The following is a 13,754-nucleotide window of genomic DNA, read 5'->3' as shown; positions in this document are numbered from 1 at the left end:
CATCACCGGGTTCCGCACGTAAAGCCACCATAATGTCGTCCTCGTTTCAAATTCGCCTTCTGCTCCTCACCAGTGCGACGACAGCCCTACAAACCCGATAGCGGTCGCGCGTGCGGCGCCGTCTCCCCGCCGCAGTTGAGGACGAACTCGGATACGAAGTTACAAGCGCGATGACCGACGTCAACGTAGACAGCGCGAATACGACTGCGATCGAATTCGACTCGTATGGATCCTCGGGGTGGGTGCTGGTGCAGACGGGGAACAATCCAACGGTCTTCTTGCAAAGCTTGACGAGGGTGGAGTCGACCGGTGGGGCGGTCTTTCGGTTCCATGGTGCGTATGTCCGTAGCATTGTAACACTAGACGAGTAACCTTCGGAATCGCTTCTGTTAGGCACGCACGTGCAGGTGTTTGGCACGCTCACTGTTCCGACCGTAACTGGTGCGATCGCTCAGTCGACCTACTCCGTGGACAACAGCGGCACCACTCCCTTCTCGTCTGCATCTATCCCGGGTGCGCTCATTCAGGAGGTCGATAACCAGCTCTTCTTCGATTCCGGAACGCTGTCGGATGGGGACCATGTCCTTGTGATTAATGTCACAAACGCGAGCAGCGGCGCACCGTACCTGCTAGACTACATCAAGTACACTGCGACTACGCCTCCGACAAGCTCCTCCAGCTCTACGTCCGCGAGCGCAACTGGCAGCGCAACTGCAACTGCGGCTGCGGGTCCAACGAAGAAGAGTAATGTCGGGCCGATCGTTGGCGGTGTGGTGGGAGGAGTCGGTGGTTTGCTTCTGATTCTACTCGGCTTCTTCCTATACTATCGCTACTTCCGCCATCGCCGCAAGCTTTACGGAAGACGGCGCGGAGGAAAGGGTAAGTCACATCCCCCTTGTGTCCCCTCCGCCCCTTGTCCAGTGCTAACCTGTTTCGGCCTCGGCCATAGACCTCGTCGAAGATTTGGTGGACGAGCCGAAGTCGGACGTGACACCCTCGGCCTCATCTCCTTTCTCGAGCGACCTCACTCCCTCGCAGTACGGCGCCCCCACTGTCCCGTATGCAGCGTCTACAATCCTACCGGACGACTCCGCCTCCCAAGTCGCTGGGCGCCTGTATGCCGCAGAGCTCGCACGCCAGCGTGCGGAAGGAGGGTCCGGATCGTCCTCTGGCTCCGCATACCGGGGCTCGAGCAGCGGCCGAGAAGGAGATGGTGACGGTGCAGGAGGTCCCGCATGGGTGTCGGACCGGAAGGAGGCCGTTCCGCCACCAGTCCCCGAGGAGCCAGAACCGGAAGCGGTCCAGCACCAGGACTCGGGCATCCGTTTCAGGGATGGCGACCCTGTTAGCGTGCACGTCGAGGACCTGGTAGAGCGGCCGCCCGACTACGACGCGCCGCCGCCGTGAATGGTGCGGTCGTTCGTGACGGATATGGCGCTCCGTTTGTTGTTCCTCGGGCTGGGTGGGGGTCTGGGGCGGATACTAGGGTTTAGGCTGTGGGTTCGCGGTGGTCTTCTGTCTCCTTTTTTCTGTCGTGTTTCAAATTTTATGGTTTACCAAAGTATGTGACACCGATACTAATGCTATTTTTGCCGAACTATAATCGGTAGACTGCGGTCGGTGTGCCGAAATGGGAGATGCTGCCGAAACCCCTTCTGTCATCTATTGAACTATCCTCATGTTGTCACGGAGAGAAACTCGAGATGCACTGAACGGCTCAGGTGTCGCCACCTAGCCTGACATGTTGTGAGGTCAACACCGACGTCACTGAAACTATGACGGCTCCGGAGATGACACTGTACGTACACAGTATCGCATACATTCGGGCCACCCCTCAGCAATTCACTGCCTGACGGAACTAACCGTCCGAGGAAGCGCAGATGTGGCACGTACCCTCGAAGTTTACAATTCAGGGTTCTTGGGATGCTCGCTGAGAGCCGCTCGCCCATGGCCAGTAGCCTCATGGCCAACAGACGGACGCTTCTCACCGAGGCAGTGCCGAACCGTATTCTGGCGGTTGACTGTGCTTCTCTGAGTGCGTCCCATGTGCGACCGCTTGCAATCAAGTCCTGTGTCTGACGGTCCGGCTCGGAACCTGATAATCCTGGATTAGGCACAAGAGAAGCACTTCTTTATATTGGAAACGGATGCTGACCTCTGTGCTGGCGAGAGGAACATGAAGGTAGCCTTTTTCCAGGCGGTCGGCGGACATACAGGGAGTTCCAGCTGCTGCGAACGTACAATGGCGGAACCTTGAATCGTGGGCTGTACCATTAACTCGGTGCGCGGTGTTGAAGATCCTGGTGAGAACACGCAGGTTTCCGGCCAAGCTCGATATTTCGCGGCACGGATCCGCAGCGACTCGGAGGACGTCGAGTGAACCTTGTAGGAGAGAGGCGATGAGCATTGAATGTACTTACCGCCGCCTCAGCTGCGCAGAGCTTCGTACAAGCTTTCGTATGGGGATGACCATCTGGCCGACACCCAGGTACTGGTTCCAAGAAGTGTTGGCCGACCCCTGGTATGATGATACAGCTGACATGTAAGAGGGGTCCACTCGGATGAGATAACCAGGATTGTCTATTAGCTGCGAATGTAATATTGTCAGTCATAGTCGCAGCCTTGATCATTCGAACTTCCTCACCGGAGAGATAGATATGTACGAAGACATTGACCAGACAGTGATGTGGGTTACACCGTTTCATTATAAGAAAGCTAGATCACGATGCATTGGAGGTGTTTCAATCCATGCATGACTGACAACTACTGCTGATTGTCAGTACTAATCCAGCGACTGAGTCGTGATGAGACTTGAGTTGAGGATGTAGAAGACATCAATTCACAGCAAACCATACGCTTGTGCTAAGCCAAGAGACATAATGGCTTGCACCGTACAGCGACTTGGGTATCTGGCTCGAAAGTTGTGCTTCAAAAATGCTTGAAAGAGGAACGGCCGCCAGCGGTAGCCTGAGTGGGGTGGCGGGCTGACGCGATCGGGACACGCGACGCGTCGCGCTTGGACGGCATTCCCCGAGCACGGAAGCTCGACGGTGCCCGTGTGGCTGCACTTGTCTCTGTCTTTTTCCTTCTTACTCACTTGGATCTTGCTGGAAGCCATTTGGACTGTTGCAAGTAGGAGGACTGGTTGGCCTGAGATAGCTGGACGGATGAATTGAGTGCGGTCGTCATTTGGTGCGTCTTGCAGTACTAGCAGTGTATGCTATTGCACACCCCCGCCCGCCTTGATGTCCTCAATGTCTTGTCTCCAGCAACTCGTCATATTCTATTCAAGAGCCGTCTCCTTGCATTGCTCTCGCCTCGCATAAGCTCCAATGCTCAGACGCGCTTGGAAACCCATCCTGGGCACCACCGTCCTAGTCGGTACCCCCGCCTACCTCTACTACCGTTACCGGAAACCAACTCTCGAAACTTTTGATATCTCTCTCAAGGCTGCAGGCCCTGACGGGAAACGACAAATGGTTACCCACACTATCCCGCTCCTCACAAAGGACCAGGTCGACAGCCGCATCCGCGAGCATGCCTCCACGAAGACTATGCCGCGCCCAGGCGGCATTGTCTGGAAGTCCACGACCGCGTACTTCTCGTCGAACGACCCCATCGAAGACGCCAATGGGAATTTGCTCATTGAGCGCGACGCGTCGGACGCGTCGCCACCGGGTGACTACATCTTCTTCGCCGTCATGGACGGCCACGCAGGCTCGAGCACGTCTCGTGTGCTCGCGGACATCCTCATCCCCAGTGTCGCAATGGAGCTCGCATCCCGCGTGAGCGACCCAAAGACACACCTCAATAACTCTGGATATGTGCAGAAGGCCAAGTCGCTCATTTGGTCTGGCTCCTCACCAAACGCGCCGTACGACGCGAACCCCGCAAACGTCTCGAGTGCCATCGAGGCCGCATTCACCAAACTGGACGCTCAGATCGTCAACACGCCGCTCGAGATCTTATATAACGCTGTCGACCAGGAAGCACTAAAGAAGCGTCAGATACCCGACTTGTCGAGGCATCCTCTCGCCGAAACCAGCATACGCACAGCAATGTCCGGTTAGTGCTCTCTGTTCCCTTCCCTTAGCAGGTTGCTCACAGCCAATGTCTCGCGTTCAGGTAGTTGCGCACTGTTAGCGTTGCTCGACACGTCACACCGCAACCTCTACGTCGCGTGTACAGGTGACAGCCGCGCTGTCGCTGGTGTCTACGAGGAGACCGAGGACGGTAAGGGCGTCTGGCGTGTTGAGGTCCTCACCGAAGATCAAACAGGGCGGAATCCCAACGAGCTGAAGAGGTTCATTTCTATGTTTCTCACAGCCTCATATCATATATTGACAATAGATACAGGATACAGTCGGAACACCCAGCGGACGAGGCGGCGAATGTCGTCCGGAACGGCCGCATACTGGGTGGACTCGAACCCAGTCGTGCATTCGGCGACGCTCGCTACAAGTGGCCCCGTGAAGTACAAGAAGTGTGAGTACCCACATCCTCGTAGCTCCCCGGGTCCGCATCTGACGCCCCACCCACCCGCAGGCTTAACAAGGCTTTCTTAGAGCCACTAGGCGAAGCCATGCGTCCCCCTCCGCCAACGCTCAAGACTCCGCCCTACGTGACCGCAAAGCCCGTCGTCACGCACCGCCCGCTCTCCTTCCTCCCGCTCCCTGCACCCGATGCACCGAAGCCCAAGACCGCGCTGCGCTTCCTCGTGCTCGCGACCGATGGCCTGTGGGACGAGCTCTCCAACGAAGAGGTCGTCGCGCTCGTCGGCGGTCACCTCGCCGGGCTGCGTGGCACGATCCCCAAGTCCACCCTCCCCGAGCTCGTTCGCACGTCCACTGGTACTGCGGGAGTTGAGGGCAAAGACAAGAGCCGGCGGCAGCAGCAACAGGGTGCGTGGGCGTTCGAGGACGACAACCTCAGCGCGCATCTCATCCGGAACGCACTTGGGGGCGGCGACGTCGAGCACTTGCGCAAGCTCGCCAGCATCCCCGCGCCGTACTCGCGGCGCTTCCGGGATGACATCACCGTCACCGTCGTCTGGTGGGAGGATGGGCGCGAGGGCGGGGCGCGCGTCGAGGAGGTTGCGGTGCCGAAGGCGAAATTATGATAGTGCGTGTGGTGTATGGTACATAGTTATCATAATTCAGGGTGGGTGGCTACATACTTTGACATCCGATGCGTGCGATTCTTGCGGTGCGTTGCGCTTCATCTGTAAGTAGTTCGTGCCAAGAGGCAGTCGGAGGGGGATGATGCAATAGGGTCCATCTACTGAGTGAATCAGCATACTGGCGATGGATATGGGTATGGATGTGTGATGGGTGTGGGGAATGATCAATGATGGGGGGTGGTGGGCATGTACGAGAAAGAATGCGATACAACACGAAGTCAATGCTAGAGCAACACAACATAGTCCGCAACTCTACAACAATGGAAGCTCTAGATTCCGAAACTTCGGCGTTTACGTCCATACCGCACCATGCCAGGGCCCACCGTGTCCCGGCGCTGGTGAAGGTTGTTGCTACCGGTCATCCTGTTGTACGGGTTCACGGAGCGCGGCCCGCCCGACGACCGTCGCTCCCTTGACGGCGGCGGAGACAGCGGCGTCTTCGCCCAAATGCGGCGGGAAGAGTAGTCATCCTCCTCCTCGCTGTCAGGGCTCTTCCTCTTCTTGTCCTTCAATTTTGGAGCAGGCGTGCCATAAAACGAGGCTGGAGGGATAGCAGAGGACGTAGCGGTGGACGATGCGGCCGCTGGGGCGGGCGACGGCTCACGGCGAGATGGTGCTGGAGTGGGTGCAGGGGAAGTCGGATGGGCGGATGAGGACTGTGGTGCGGGAATCTGAGTCGATGTCGACGATGCCTCCGCGCCATCGCCGTCCTTCTTTGTCTCGGTGACCTTCTCGCCCATGTCGTCGTCGTCCTCATCGCCTGTGTAGTCCGCCAGCAAGCTCTGCAGGGCGTTCTTGCCAGGCTGGGACGACGCAGCGTCAATCTTCATCTTCAATACCGCCGCCTGTGGGTCAGCCTTCGGCGTGTCCTTGGGAGGCGGCGTTGGAAGACGAGCATCTGGTAGGAGAGGGCCGATGAACCGCTTAGGGGTCTTGGTTGGGGAAGGCCGCTCGCTCTCGTCATCGCTCTCCACAATCTTCCGCTTCTTCATATTCGCCACGATGCTCGTCCGAGCGGGGGTACGGTTGGGCGTCGAGGAGGAGGCGTTGACGGCGGCCTCCAAGGCCTGGCCTTTGTCACGGATATAGAAGAGAACATACGCGTTCTTCAGCCCAGTCGGGGGGCTCGTCAGCTTACTGACAGACTCGTCATTCATCTCGTACCACGAGCCATTGGAGCTCTTAACGTTCGCGTAGTAGTGGCCCGAGTTGGGTCCACCACCTGCGTGCGAAATGACGCCATAGAGCGAGTAGGTGGGTCCGAACTCGCCCTCGCTCATGTAAGGCTCAAGGCTGATACGCTCGTCGTAACGGACAGGGTGGCCGATCTTGCGCCCCATAGGAGAGAAGCGCTTGAGGTGCAGAGTTAGAACCAACGGTGCCTCCTGCACTGTGAACTGCTTGTCTGCGTTCACGGGCTTCTTGCACCTAGTGATCACGTTAACTTGCGACTACCCAGATGGTCGACACGAATACATACTTCTCGCATTTGTACTTGTCTGCGCCTCGTAGATGATCAACTGCGACAAACTTGCGCAGCGCGTCACGCAGGGAGTTTACGCCCGCGATGTCAACGCTCAGATCAAGCATACGATCAAACGTATCGCTGTTGTGGCCGCAGGCAAGGCACTTCACGCGCGAACGTAGAAGACCGCCAAAGATCATGTAGACCCAAGTTTTCTCTGCCAGCTTGGGATCGATCTTCCTGGGGCGATGTTCAGCCGAGGAGAGATGGTCAACAACAGACACCAACTCACTGTGGGTAACCAGCCAGAGCAGAACGTTGTAATGCATCAATGGAGTAACGGAGGAACTCGTGCGAGTCCTCTTGCCTCCCCCTCCTCATGTGCTTCGCGATGGCTGAGTAGGGATGAGGGTATGGACGTGATGGAGGGTGGCTTGCAGGACATACCATTCAACTTCGTGATAACAGGGTAAGGAGTCACAGAATGGCCCTTCTGGTACGTCTCTGCAGCAACTTGACGTAGAGCACAGATCATACAGAATGATCCTTTCGGCACCCGGCCTATGACGTATCACTGGTTAGGTGTGAGACGAACGTGAGGGTGGCTGTCACTGACATGGGTCTCCCTTCGTGTGCTTGAAGATTATGTGCAACAATGGCGTTGTATGAAGCAAGCATTGTAGTGCGCTATTGAGGAAGCATGTGTTTCCAGTGTTGTTGAGACCACGGCCAACACCGAAAGCGTTGGGCCAATGGGTCTCGATGGATCCGGTGTAGAGGGATTTAGGTAGGGTAGCAGAGTCCTGAGACGCCTTCTCAGACTTCCCATGCGCATGAGACAGAGACTTCTTAGTCTCGTGAGACTGGCGAGGACGTGTTAGGGGAAGAGGAACGCGTCCACAGCGATATACTTACATCTGCCACCGCCGCCGCCTTCTGCTTCGGAACCTCGTTGATCGGCTGGTACTTCCCCTCAGCAACCGCAAGCACACCCGAGGACGAGCCTTCGATGAATTCTATTGGAGGAGGAAGGAGCTTGTTGAATGACTCTAAGTCTTTTGCAGGCCGGTACGAAGAGTCCTCCGCGAATCTTGGCGAAGGAAGGAGCGGCGAAGCCAGCATTTTGTGGCGAAAAGTCGCAAAGGGAACACGTCTAGCAAGACCCAAAGCACGAAAGCAGAGCAAGAGCGGACCGCCGGGGGATATAAAGTGTTTTGGAATGGCGAGAGTCAAGGGCGCATCGAGTGCGGGTACAGATCTGGGCTTCGCAAACAAGATCCCTCGGCCACTTATGCCTTGTTGTCTCATGTTTGTTAGATCACGTGTGTGTTCTAAAAATGTTGACGCGACGCGTCCGACTTGACGCCCTGCGCCACTATCGCGTCTCCCGTGCAACCCTGCGATGGCGACTTGTCGCTCTACACTCGAGATTGTTGGAGACCTTACGTTGCACTGATGCCATGCCTTTGGAATGCTTGCACAAGTCTGCGCCACGTTACAAGGATCGTCAACACGGATGCTGAATTGCGCAGTACTATGAGTACAGTGCAGGGACCATGGATACATGAGGGGTGAGTACATGCTAGGAAGATACACTTATCAACAACGAAGAAAGGAAACCACCAATATACAAGAGAAGCCCGCATACGTTATCACTACAGTGGTGCGTAGTCCAAGCGCACAAGTTCGAACGAACAGAGCGAAAAGAAATAGTCCGTGGTCTCGTTACGAGCGTAGCGCGGGCTTCACTGTCTCCAGGCCACGGGGGCCTGTGCGTGCGAGAGACGTCCGAGGCGTGAGATAGGTGCCGTGAATTCTGGCTGCCACCCGTTCTGGAACACCTGGTTCTGAACGGGTAGCATCCCGAGCGTCGTGTCATGGTGGTCGTACAATTCGTTTCCTACGATTGCAGGAGCATGATCAAGCATCTGCGCGTCCATATAGGGCTTGTCGCAACCCTGCGGTTGGAAGACCTCTGCATGCTATGTCAGTACTAGTGACGAGCATCAAAGGGTCTGACGTACGGTCATTGTGCACGGGGAAGTAGTCATGATGGACATAGCTGCCCGTGTCCTCGTTGATTGTGGTGAGGTCCTGGCTTCCGGCGAAGTTGAGGGGACTCAGGAACATGCCCTCATTTCCGGTTCCAAAGTCAATCTGAAGGTCTGAGAGACGATGCTGTTAGTTGGGGCGGGAAGCAGTGGAGATAGGGGTGGAGACGTACCATTGCCGCCGAAGGAGAGCTGCGACAAGTCGCGCGTCGGATAGAAATCGCCGTAGAGGTCTTCGAGGGGAGGCGTAGGGCTAACGCTGGCCGGGGACAGAGCTGGCGTCGAGACCGGCGTCGAGGCGAGGCTGTCCAGGCTCGACGTACGAACCATCTGGATGACTGCACGATGGCTCTGTCAGCTCTGCCTTTCCCTAAGAGAAAGTCGCATCGCAGTCCCACTTACGTCCAGGGTTCTGCAGGATGTCCGCGGAAGACGCAGATTGAGGGGCGTGCCTGCGGCTGCGTCCCGGCATCTTCCGCCTCATCTCGAGCCCCGGAAGGCCCATGAACTGCGGGAGTCTTTCAAGGTCCTCCACTTTCAAGGTTTCGGGCAGTTGATAGATCTTGATTTCAACTGCATTCCTCTCGATGTGGTGCATCTTATCGAGATGCTTCCGGAACTCTCCACTACGCTTATTGCTGAAGAGACGTCAACGAACGGTTCGCCACAGTTGAAGGCACAATACTCACGTTGAGTTGCACCAAGGGCAGAAGTGTGTCCGGCCACTGTGGATATCCCGGAAGTGGCGGCTGCAGGAGGACTGATCGCCAAAAGCTTGGCGGCAGCGGGGATGAGCACATTTGTAGGGCTTCTCCCTGGTGCTGTATGGCTGATGAGCATGCCTCCGCTAGAAAGTATGACGGGGCCACTTACTGAGTCCTAATGTGCGTCTTCAGGGACGCCTGCTGAGAGAACGCCTTCCGGCAGTGTGGGTGTCCGCAGATATACTCCCTGTGGTTGTGAAGTGAGCGCTTGTCCTATCTACGCCAAACCAGCAAACGTACTTGATGTGCTGGTGAACTGTCTTACGGTGGCGAACCATGTCGGCGTTCCGGCCGAAAGCAGCCCTGCACCCAGTCCAGTCGCAGGGATGAATCTTGGGCTTGGGCTAACCACCAGAGCCATCGTCAGCGTTACGCAAGTCCACAGGATGCTGCTATACCCACCATGACTGGACGAGCCCTTGTCGTCGCTACCAAAGGTGTGTGCGTAACGACCATTCTGGTTATGGCGTATGGCGTGGCTGATGCGTATAGGACGTGATCGAGAGTCGTACGAGTTATGCGAGTGATCAAAAGACCCAAATGAACAGCGAGCAGAAGGACTCGGTGGTTGAAGCAGATAGATGGTCGTAACAGTGAGTGATAGAACCGTGAAGACCACGCCGGCGCGGAGAATTAGCGTTAAATAGCAGAGAAGAGGGAGGTGGCTCAGCCGGTGGCCCTCCGGAGTCTTTGTTGGCCCAAAGCAGAATTGGGGCGGGGGGGCGAGTAATGCAGGACCTCCCGGCTCTTTGCCGCCGCTTTATAGCGCGTGCTATAGTCCTCGCTGGGCACGCCCACCCCAAACGTCGCCACAGTGACAAGGCTGGTCGATCGGTGACTTTGGCTATGGGCGATCTCCGCGCCCCTGCTCCCGCGCCGAGCTTATGCGCGGGAATGAGGGGGCAGCGTCGGCAAGGCTGGCTAGAACCCTGCGAAAAACAATAAAGAGGCTGCACACGTAACCGGGTTCGACGAGGAGGGGCTCCCCTGCTATTCCGAGACATTCGGGGATCGCGATTGGGGCGTCCAGACAATTGCCGCCGCTGGGTCGTAGCCTCGTGCACAGCGTGATGGGCCCCTCATGATAGCGCGCATGCGAAAATCAGAACGTCGTTAACAATAAGCAGTCGTCCCTCACTATAAAGACGGTTAGATATGTGGTCAAGCTAGTGTGTGCGCCCACAATTCTCAGCGATAATCAGTCAGCGGTAAGATGATATCATCATCATGGGCTCGTCTGAAGTGCAAGAGTGTGTTGATGTTTCGCGGAAGCGAGTTCCCTCGGAGTAGCGGTCGGATTACGTGCGAAGGCAGCACACTCACTGGAGCACGGAACGACTGCCGGACGGGTCCGATTGCTCATTGTGCTACCGATATATCGACGCTCCTAGACCTTTCCAAGATCCTGACAAGACCATCTGAAACTTAGCGGGCGCTTAGTTCGACTCACCTCGCAAGACATACGCTTGCTCCCCATTATCCGGATCATCGCAATTAATTGTCGACCACCTGCCGCTATTATCTTCTCGTGGCGTGCTACAAGGTTCCTCGACGACGCGTACGGTTTCCATACCGCGGCTCCGCTTGGAGGTGTTGTTTCGGGTATGAGACAAGCTCCGCCGCGCATGCCAGAGCACTGCGGCCGCGAGGATACGGACTTGGTGTGCTCGGAACGACACAGGACCACGTCCGAGGAGTGTACGAGATTTGCTGGAACCTCGGTCAGCTATCTCTGAGACCCTCTTACAGCGGTAACCGAATTCCGTCTCATCTTGTCCCCAGTGCCCCCAACTTGAAGGCTGTCTTCGCCCACAGTGCATCAATATCCAGGTCGACATCGTACCACTCGCCTACCCTGCTGCATCGGACTCCTGCAACTCTATGCCGCCAGGCTGGGCACCTTCGCACGCCTGCCATGCGCCGCACGCCCACCCATCCAGTCGCTGGACATTCCGCCACACTCGGGAATGCACTCAGCACCTCCGCGACGTTCCCGGCCACGGACAGAAGCTGCACAAGAACGATCCGCGCATCCGTCTCGGTATCGCGGCCCTGCATGGCGGGCAGGGAAGGGGCATATAAGGTTCGGTGAGTCGGACTCACCGTCGCCTTTCATCGCACCACTCGCGTAGCGGTGGGATGACTCCCACAGCCGTGGCAAAGACGGCTGTCCTTCCCTCCCTGGTGTGCGGGTTCGGGGAACAATATCCTCGGCGTTGAGACATGAGAGGGGTGCGCTATATTCAATTCAGGGGCGACCGGCCTTCCATGGCGTGCTCTGCACCCGAAATGAAGACGTGCCTGGCGGGACTGCTTGTCAGAGTCTTCTCGCGGCGCCGGTGATACGATACTCTGGGCGGGGCGGGGCATTGAAACGTATATCTCTGGGAAGAACATGGGAGAATATAGCACACACCGGGAACATACAGAGAGCATGGGAAGCACAGGGAAGGAAGCCATGCAGAACTCGCTGACGTCGGCACCATCGCACCACAGCGTCCGAGGCCGTACAGATCGCGATATCATACATACTCGTACACATTCAGCAAGCGGGTGCCCCGGAAAGATTGGACAAAACGAGAACAAGGTCAGTGACCGAGCCCAGGACCATTGATCATGTTGGTGAGCTCAACCCACGGTGCGATCGCGTTGAAGTCCTCCCAGGTAAGGGAGGCGTACTGGCTTCTTCCTGGGCCAACTACAAGATCCATATCCTGCAGGAAGGTTCGGCCCTCTTCGTCTTCGAAATATTTAGTTTGCGGGCCGATGAGTTGGGCGGTGATCCTACGGCGGCATTGATGAGTGTGACAATTGTTGCCTTGGAAGATAGGAGAAAAATAGGGGCATACATCATAGGGCCCACCCACTGGCGACCATTCTCTTCCAGATCTTCGTTACCAAGCCACCGCTTGTCTTCTCCGCCAGGAGTATAAAACGGGTAGTTTGCGTGACAAAGGGAGGGAAGGGGGTGCGTCAAGGGGCGATATGCATCATTGAGGTTGATTACTGAAACCACGCTCGTCAGCATCCGAGCGCTCACTCTATGAAGGTAGATGCTGCCTTACCTGGTGCTGTCCTTCCAGAGAGCGACGGGTCCAGCGCTACAACGGGAAAGCCCTCTTCGCTTCCCTCGGAGACGTTACCGACGGCAGCTGGCGAGGCATGAGCCACTTCGTCCGCTCCTTTGGTCACTCCCGGTGGGTGGAGCAACTGTCGTGCGTTCTGGTTGACAGAGAACGACGAACGCGGTTTGCTCAGGACACCTAGCGCTATGATACGGACATCGCGGAACTCCACCACGAGCTGATAACAGGGAGGACGTTAATCAATCAGATGCAGTCATTCAGAGTTGTATCGCGTGCGTGCACTCACCCGCACATGCGTCGGCAGATGGGCAAGGTTGTGCTGTAACCTACATACGATTCAATTCAGTAAAGAAGGTACCGAGACCGAAGGACCTATGACCGCTCACTTGATCTCATGAAATGTCGTGAGCGGGTTATAACTGCGAGAAGAACCCTCAAGAAGGTTCGCTGAACCGTTCCGGTTGAGGAGTATATATCTGAAGAGTGCCATGAGCATATGGTAGTCTCTACCGGGTGGAATGTCGGCACGTACTTAGTCCAGCTTTCATCCGCCGTGCATGAGGAATGACTCCGGTGCCATACGCGATGCAAGATCCTGCAACACATCCCTGTCAAGATGTGCGTCCTCAGCTAGGACTGCAAATAAGACATACTTCAAATACGCCGCTTTCCAAGAGCCTCCCTTCCACTTGGTCCACCCAGGAAGGAACCGTCTTCGAAAGCACTCTTCCCATTCGGCCTCGGCAAGATTCGGGGGTGTCATCTCAAAGAGCAGATATTCCGCCGTCCCAAGACTGAGTATCTCGATCCAGTTGTGCCTCGGAACGGTTTGACGAATGCTCAAGTGTTTCATGGCTGGCTCATAATCTCCATTTGTGGTGCGCAGGGTACGCAGAATAGGCCTCCGCCATGGGTTTAAAGAGGAGTCTGACGCAATTGCTCGGAGGCGGCGCGACAAGGACGAAACAATGGTCAAAGACGCAACGTCCAGCTCCCCAAGAATGTCGGCAATGAGTTCGACCGGGAGAGACTCGAAGGCAGACATGCAGGTAGCAGCAAAGTGCAGGTTGCGTTAAGGCTGCTCAGCCAGAAATAAGTACCACAGCAAAGTCCGAGACGCCCGCTGACAGACCGAGGACCGCGATCCTTGGGTGGCGGTGTTGTGCCTTACGCAAGCACGCATGCCGAATAAGGCGTCCGAAGAAGTTC

General features: G+C 56.6%; 5 protein-coding genes across 5 annotated transcripts; 2 read left to right on the top strand and 3 right to left on the bottom strand.

Moving 5' to 3' along the window:
- Positions 1-170: 170 nt before the first annotated feature.
- On the top strand, positions 171-1,599 carry L226DRAFT_549656 (uncharacterized protein; the record flags this gene model as incomplete). The annotated part of the gene is made up of 3 exons (XM_067682698.1): positions 171-333; positions 394-879; positions 950-1,599. The coding sequence occupies 3 exons, from the start codon at positions 171-173 to the stop codon at positions 1,405-1,407; spliced, it is 1,107 nt and encodes a 368-aa protein (XP_067541474.1). The 3' UTR covers positions 1,408-1,599.
- A 1,489-nt stretch (positions 1,600-3,088) lies between these two features.
- Positions 3,089-5,291, top strand: L226DRAFT_476985 (protein serine/threonine phosphatase 2C). Its single transcript, XM_067676730.1, has 5 exons — positions 3,089-3,192; positions 3,270-4,065; positions 4,126-4,303; positions 4,357-4,485; positions 4,546-5,291. The coding sequence occupies exons 2-5, from the start codon at positions 3,333-3,335 to the stop codon at positions 5,117-5,119; spliced, it is 1,614 nt and encodes a 537-aa protein (XP_067541473.1). The 5' UTR covers positions 3,089-3,192; positions 3,270-3,332; the 3' UTR covers positions 5,120-5,291.
- A 48-nt stretch (positions 5,292-5,339) lies between these two features.
- On the bottom strand, positions 5,340-7,895 carry L226DRAFT_124026 (cysteine proteinase). Its single transcript, XM_067672213.1, has 6 exons — positions 7,560-7,895; positions 7,261-7,507; positions 7,092-7,205; positions 6,937-7,039; positions 6,660-6,884; positions 5,340-6,607 (listed from the first exon to the last, which is right to left on the bottom strand). The coding sequence occupies exons 1-6, from the start codon at positions 7,764-7,766 to the stop codon at positions 5,449-5,451; spliced, it is 2,055 nt and encodes a 684-aa protein (XP_067541472.1). The 5' UTR covers positions 7,767-7,895; the 3' UTR covers positions 5,340-5,448.
- An 894-nt stretch (positions 7,896-8,789) lies between these two features.
- On the bottom strand, positions 8,790-10,051 carry L226DRAFT_124011 (uncharacterized protein). The gene is made up of 6 exons (XM_067672212.1): positions 9,862-10,051; positions 9,700-9,803; positions 9,569-9,646; positions 9,385-9,516; positions 8,869-9,333; positions 8,790-8,809 (listed from the first exon to the last, which is right to left on the bottom strand). The coding sequence occupies exons 1-5, from the start codon at positions 9,913-9,915 to the stop codon at positions 9,066-9,068; spliced, it is 636 nt and encodes a 211-aa protein (XP_067541471.1). The 5' UTR covers positions 9,916-10,051; the 3' UTR covers positions 8,790-8,809; positions 8,869-9,065.
- Positions 10,052-11,672: 1,621 nt separating this feature from the next.
- On the bottom strand, positions 11,673-13,644 carry L226DRAFT_123966 (uncharacterized protein). Its single transcript, XM_067672211.1, has 7 exons — positions 13,199-13,644; positions 13,078-13,140; positions 12,932-13,021; positions 12,832-12,871; positions 12,525-12,762; positions 12,309-12,465; positions 11,673-12,243 (listed from the first exon to the last, which is right to left on the bottom strand). Exons 1-7 carry the CDS (start codon positions 13,588-13,590, stop codon positions 12,048-12,050), a joined length of 1,176 nt encoding a protein of 391 aa, XP_067541470.1. The 5' UTR covers positions 13,591-13,644; the 3' UTR covers positions 11,673-12,047.
- Positions 13,645-13,754: the final 110 nt, after the last annotated feature.

The sequence above is a fragment of the Lentinus tigrinus genome (assembly GCF_003813185.1).
Source record: "Lentinus tigrinus ALCF2SS1-7 unplaced genomic scaffold L226scaffold_2, whole genome shotgun sequence".
In the NCBI taxonomy this organism is placed as follows: domain Eukaryota; kingdom Fungi; phylum Basidiomycota; class Agaricomycetes; order Polyporales; family Polyporaceae; genus Lentinus; species Lentinus tigrinus.
Note: the sequence above shows the minus strand (reverse complement) of the source record. Positions and strands in the feature narration are given on the sequence as shown.

What these genes read in the sequence shown, in the direction of transcription:
- L226DRAFT_476985 (XM_067676730.1), top strand. Translation starts at nt 3,333, where the DNA reads ATGCTCAGACGCGCTTGGAAACCCATCCTGGGCACCACCGTCCTAGTC. An exon ending in CATACGCACAGCAATGTCCG is followed by an intron (nt 4,066 to 4,125) that starts GTTAGTGCTCTC and finishes TCTCGCGTTCAG; the next exon opens with GTAGTTGCGCACTGTTAGCG. An exon ending in AATCCCAACGAGCTGAAGAG is followed by an intron (nt 4,304 to 4,356) that starts GTTCATTTCTAT and finishes CAATAGATACAG; the next exon opens with GATACAGTCGGAACACCCAG.
- L226DRAFT_124026 (XM_067672213.1), bottom strand. Translation starts at nt 7,766, where the DNA reads ATGCTGGCTTCGCCGCTCCTTCCTTCGCCAAGATTCGCGGAGGACTCT. An exon ending in TGTTATCACGAAGTTGAATG is followed by an intron (nt 7,040 to 7,091) that starts GTATGTCCTGCA and finishes ATCCCTACTCAG; the next exon opens with CCATCGCGAAGCACATGAGG. An exon ending in GCTCTGGCTGGTTACCCACA is followed by an intron (nt 6,885 to 6,936) that starts GTGAGTTGGTGT and finishes ACATCGCCCCAG; the next exon opens with GAAGATCGATCCCAAGCTGG.
- L226DRAFT_124011 (XM_067672212.1), bottom strand. Translation starts at nt 9,915, where the DNA reads ATGGTCGTTACGCACACACCTTTGGTAGCGACGACAAGGGCTCGTCCA. An exon ending in ACAGTTCACCAGCACATCAA is followed by an intron (nt 9,647 to 9,699) that starts GTACGTTTGCTG and finishes TCACAACCACAG; the next exon opens with GGAGTATATCTGCGGACACC. An exon ending in AAGACGCACATTAGGACTCA is followed by an intron (nt 9,517 to 9,568) that starts GTAAGTGGCCCC and finishes TCAGCCATACAG; the next exon opens with CACCAGGGAGAAGCCCTACA.
- L226DRAFT_123966 (XM_067672211.1), bottom strand. Translation starts at nt 13,590, where the DNA reads ATGTCTGCCTTCGAGTCTCTCCCGGTCGAACTCATTGCCGACATTCTT. An exon ending in TGGAAAGCGGCGTATTTGAA is followed by an intron (nt 13,141 to 13,198) that starts GTATGTCTTATT and finishes GATGTGTTGCAG; the next exon opens with GATCTTGCATCGCGTATGGC. An exon ending in ACGACATTTCATGAGATCAA is followed by an intron (nt 12,872 to 12,931) that starts GTGAGCGGTCAT and finishes AATCGTATGTAG; the next exon opens with GTTACAGCACAACCTTGCCC.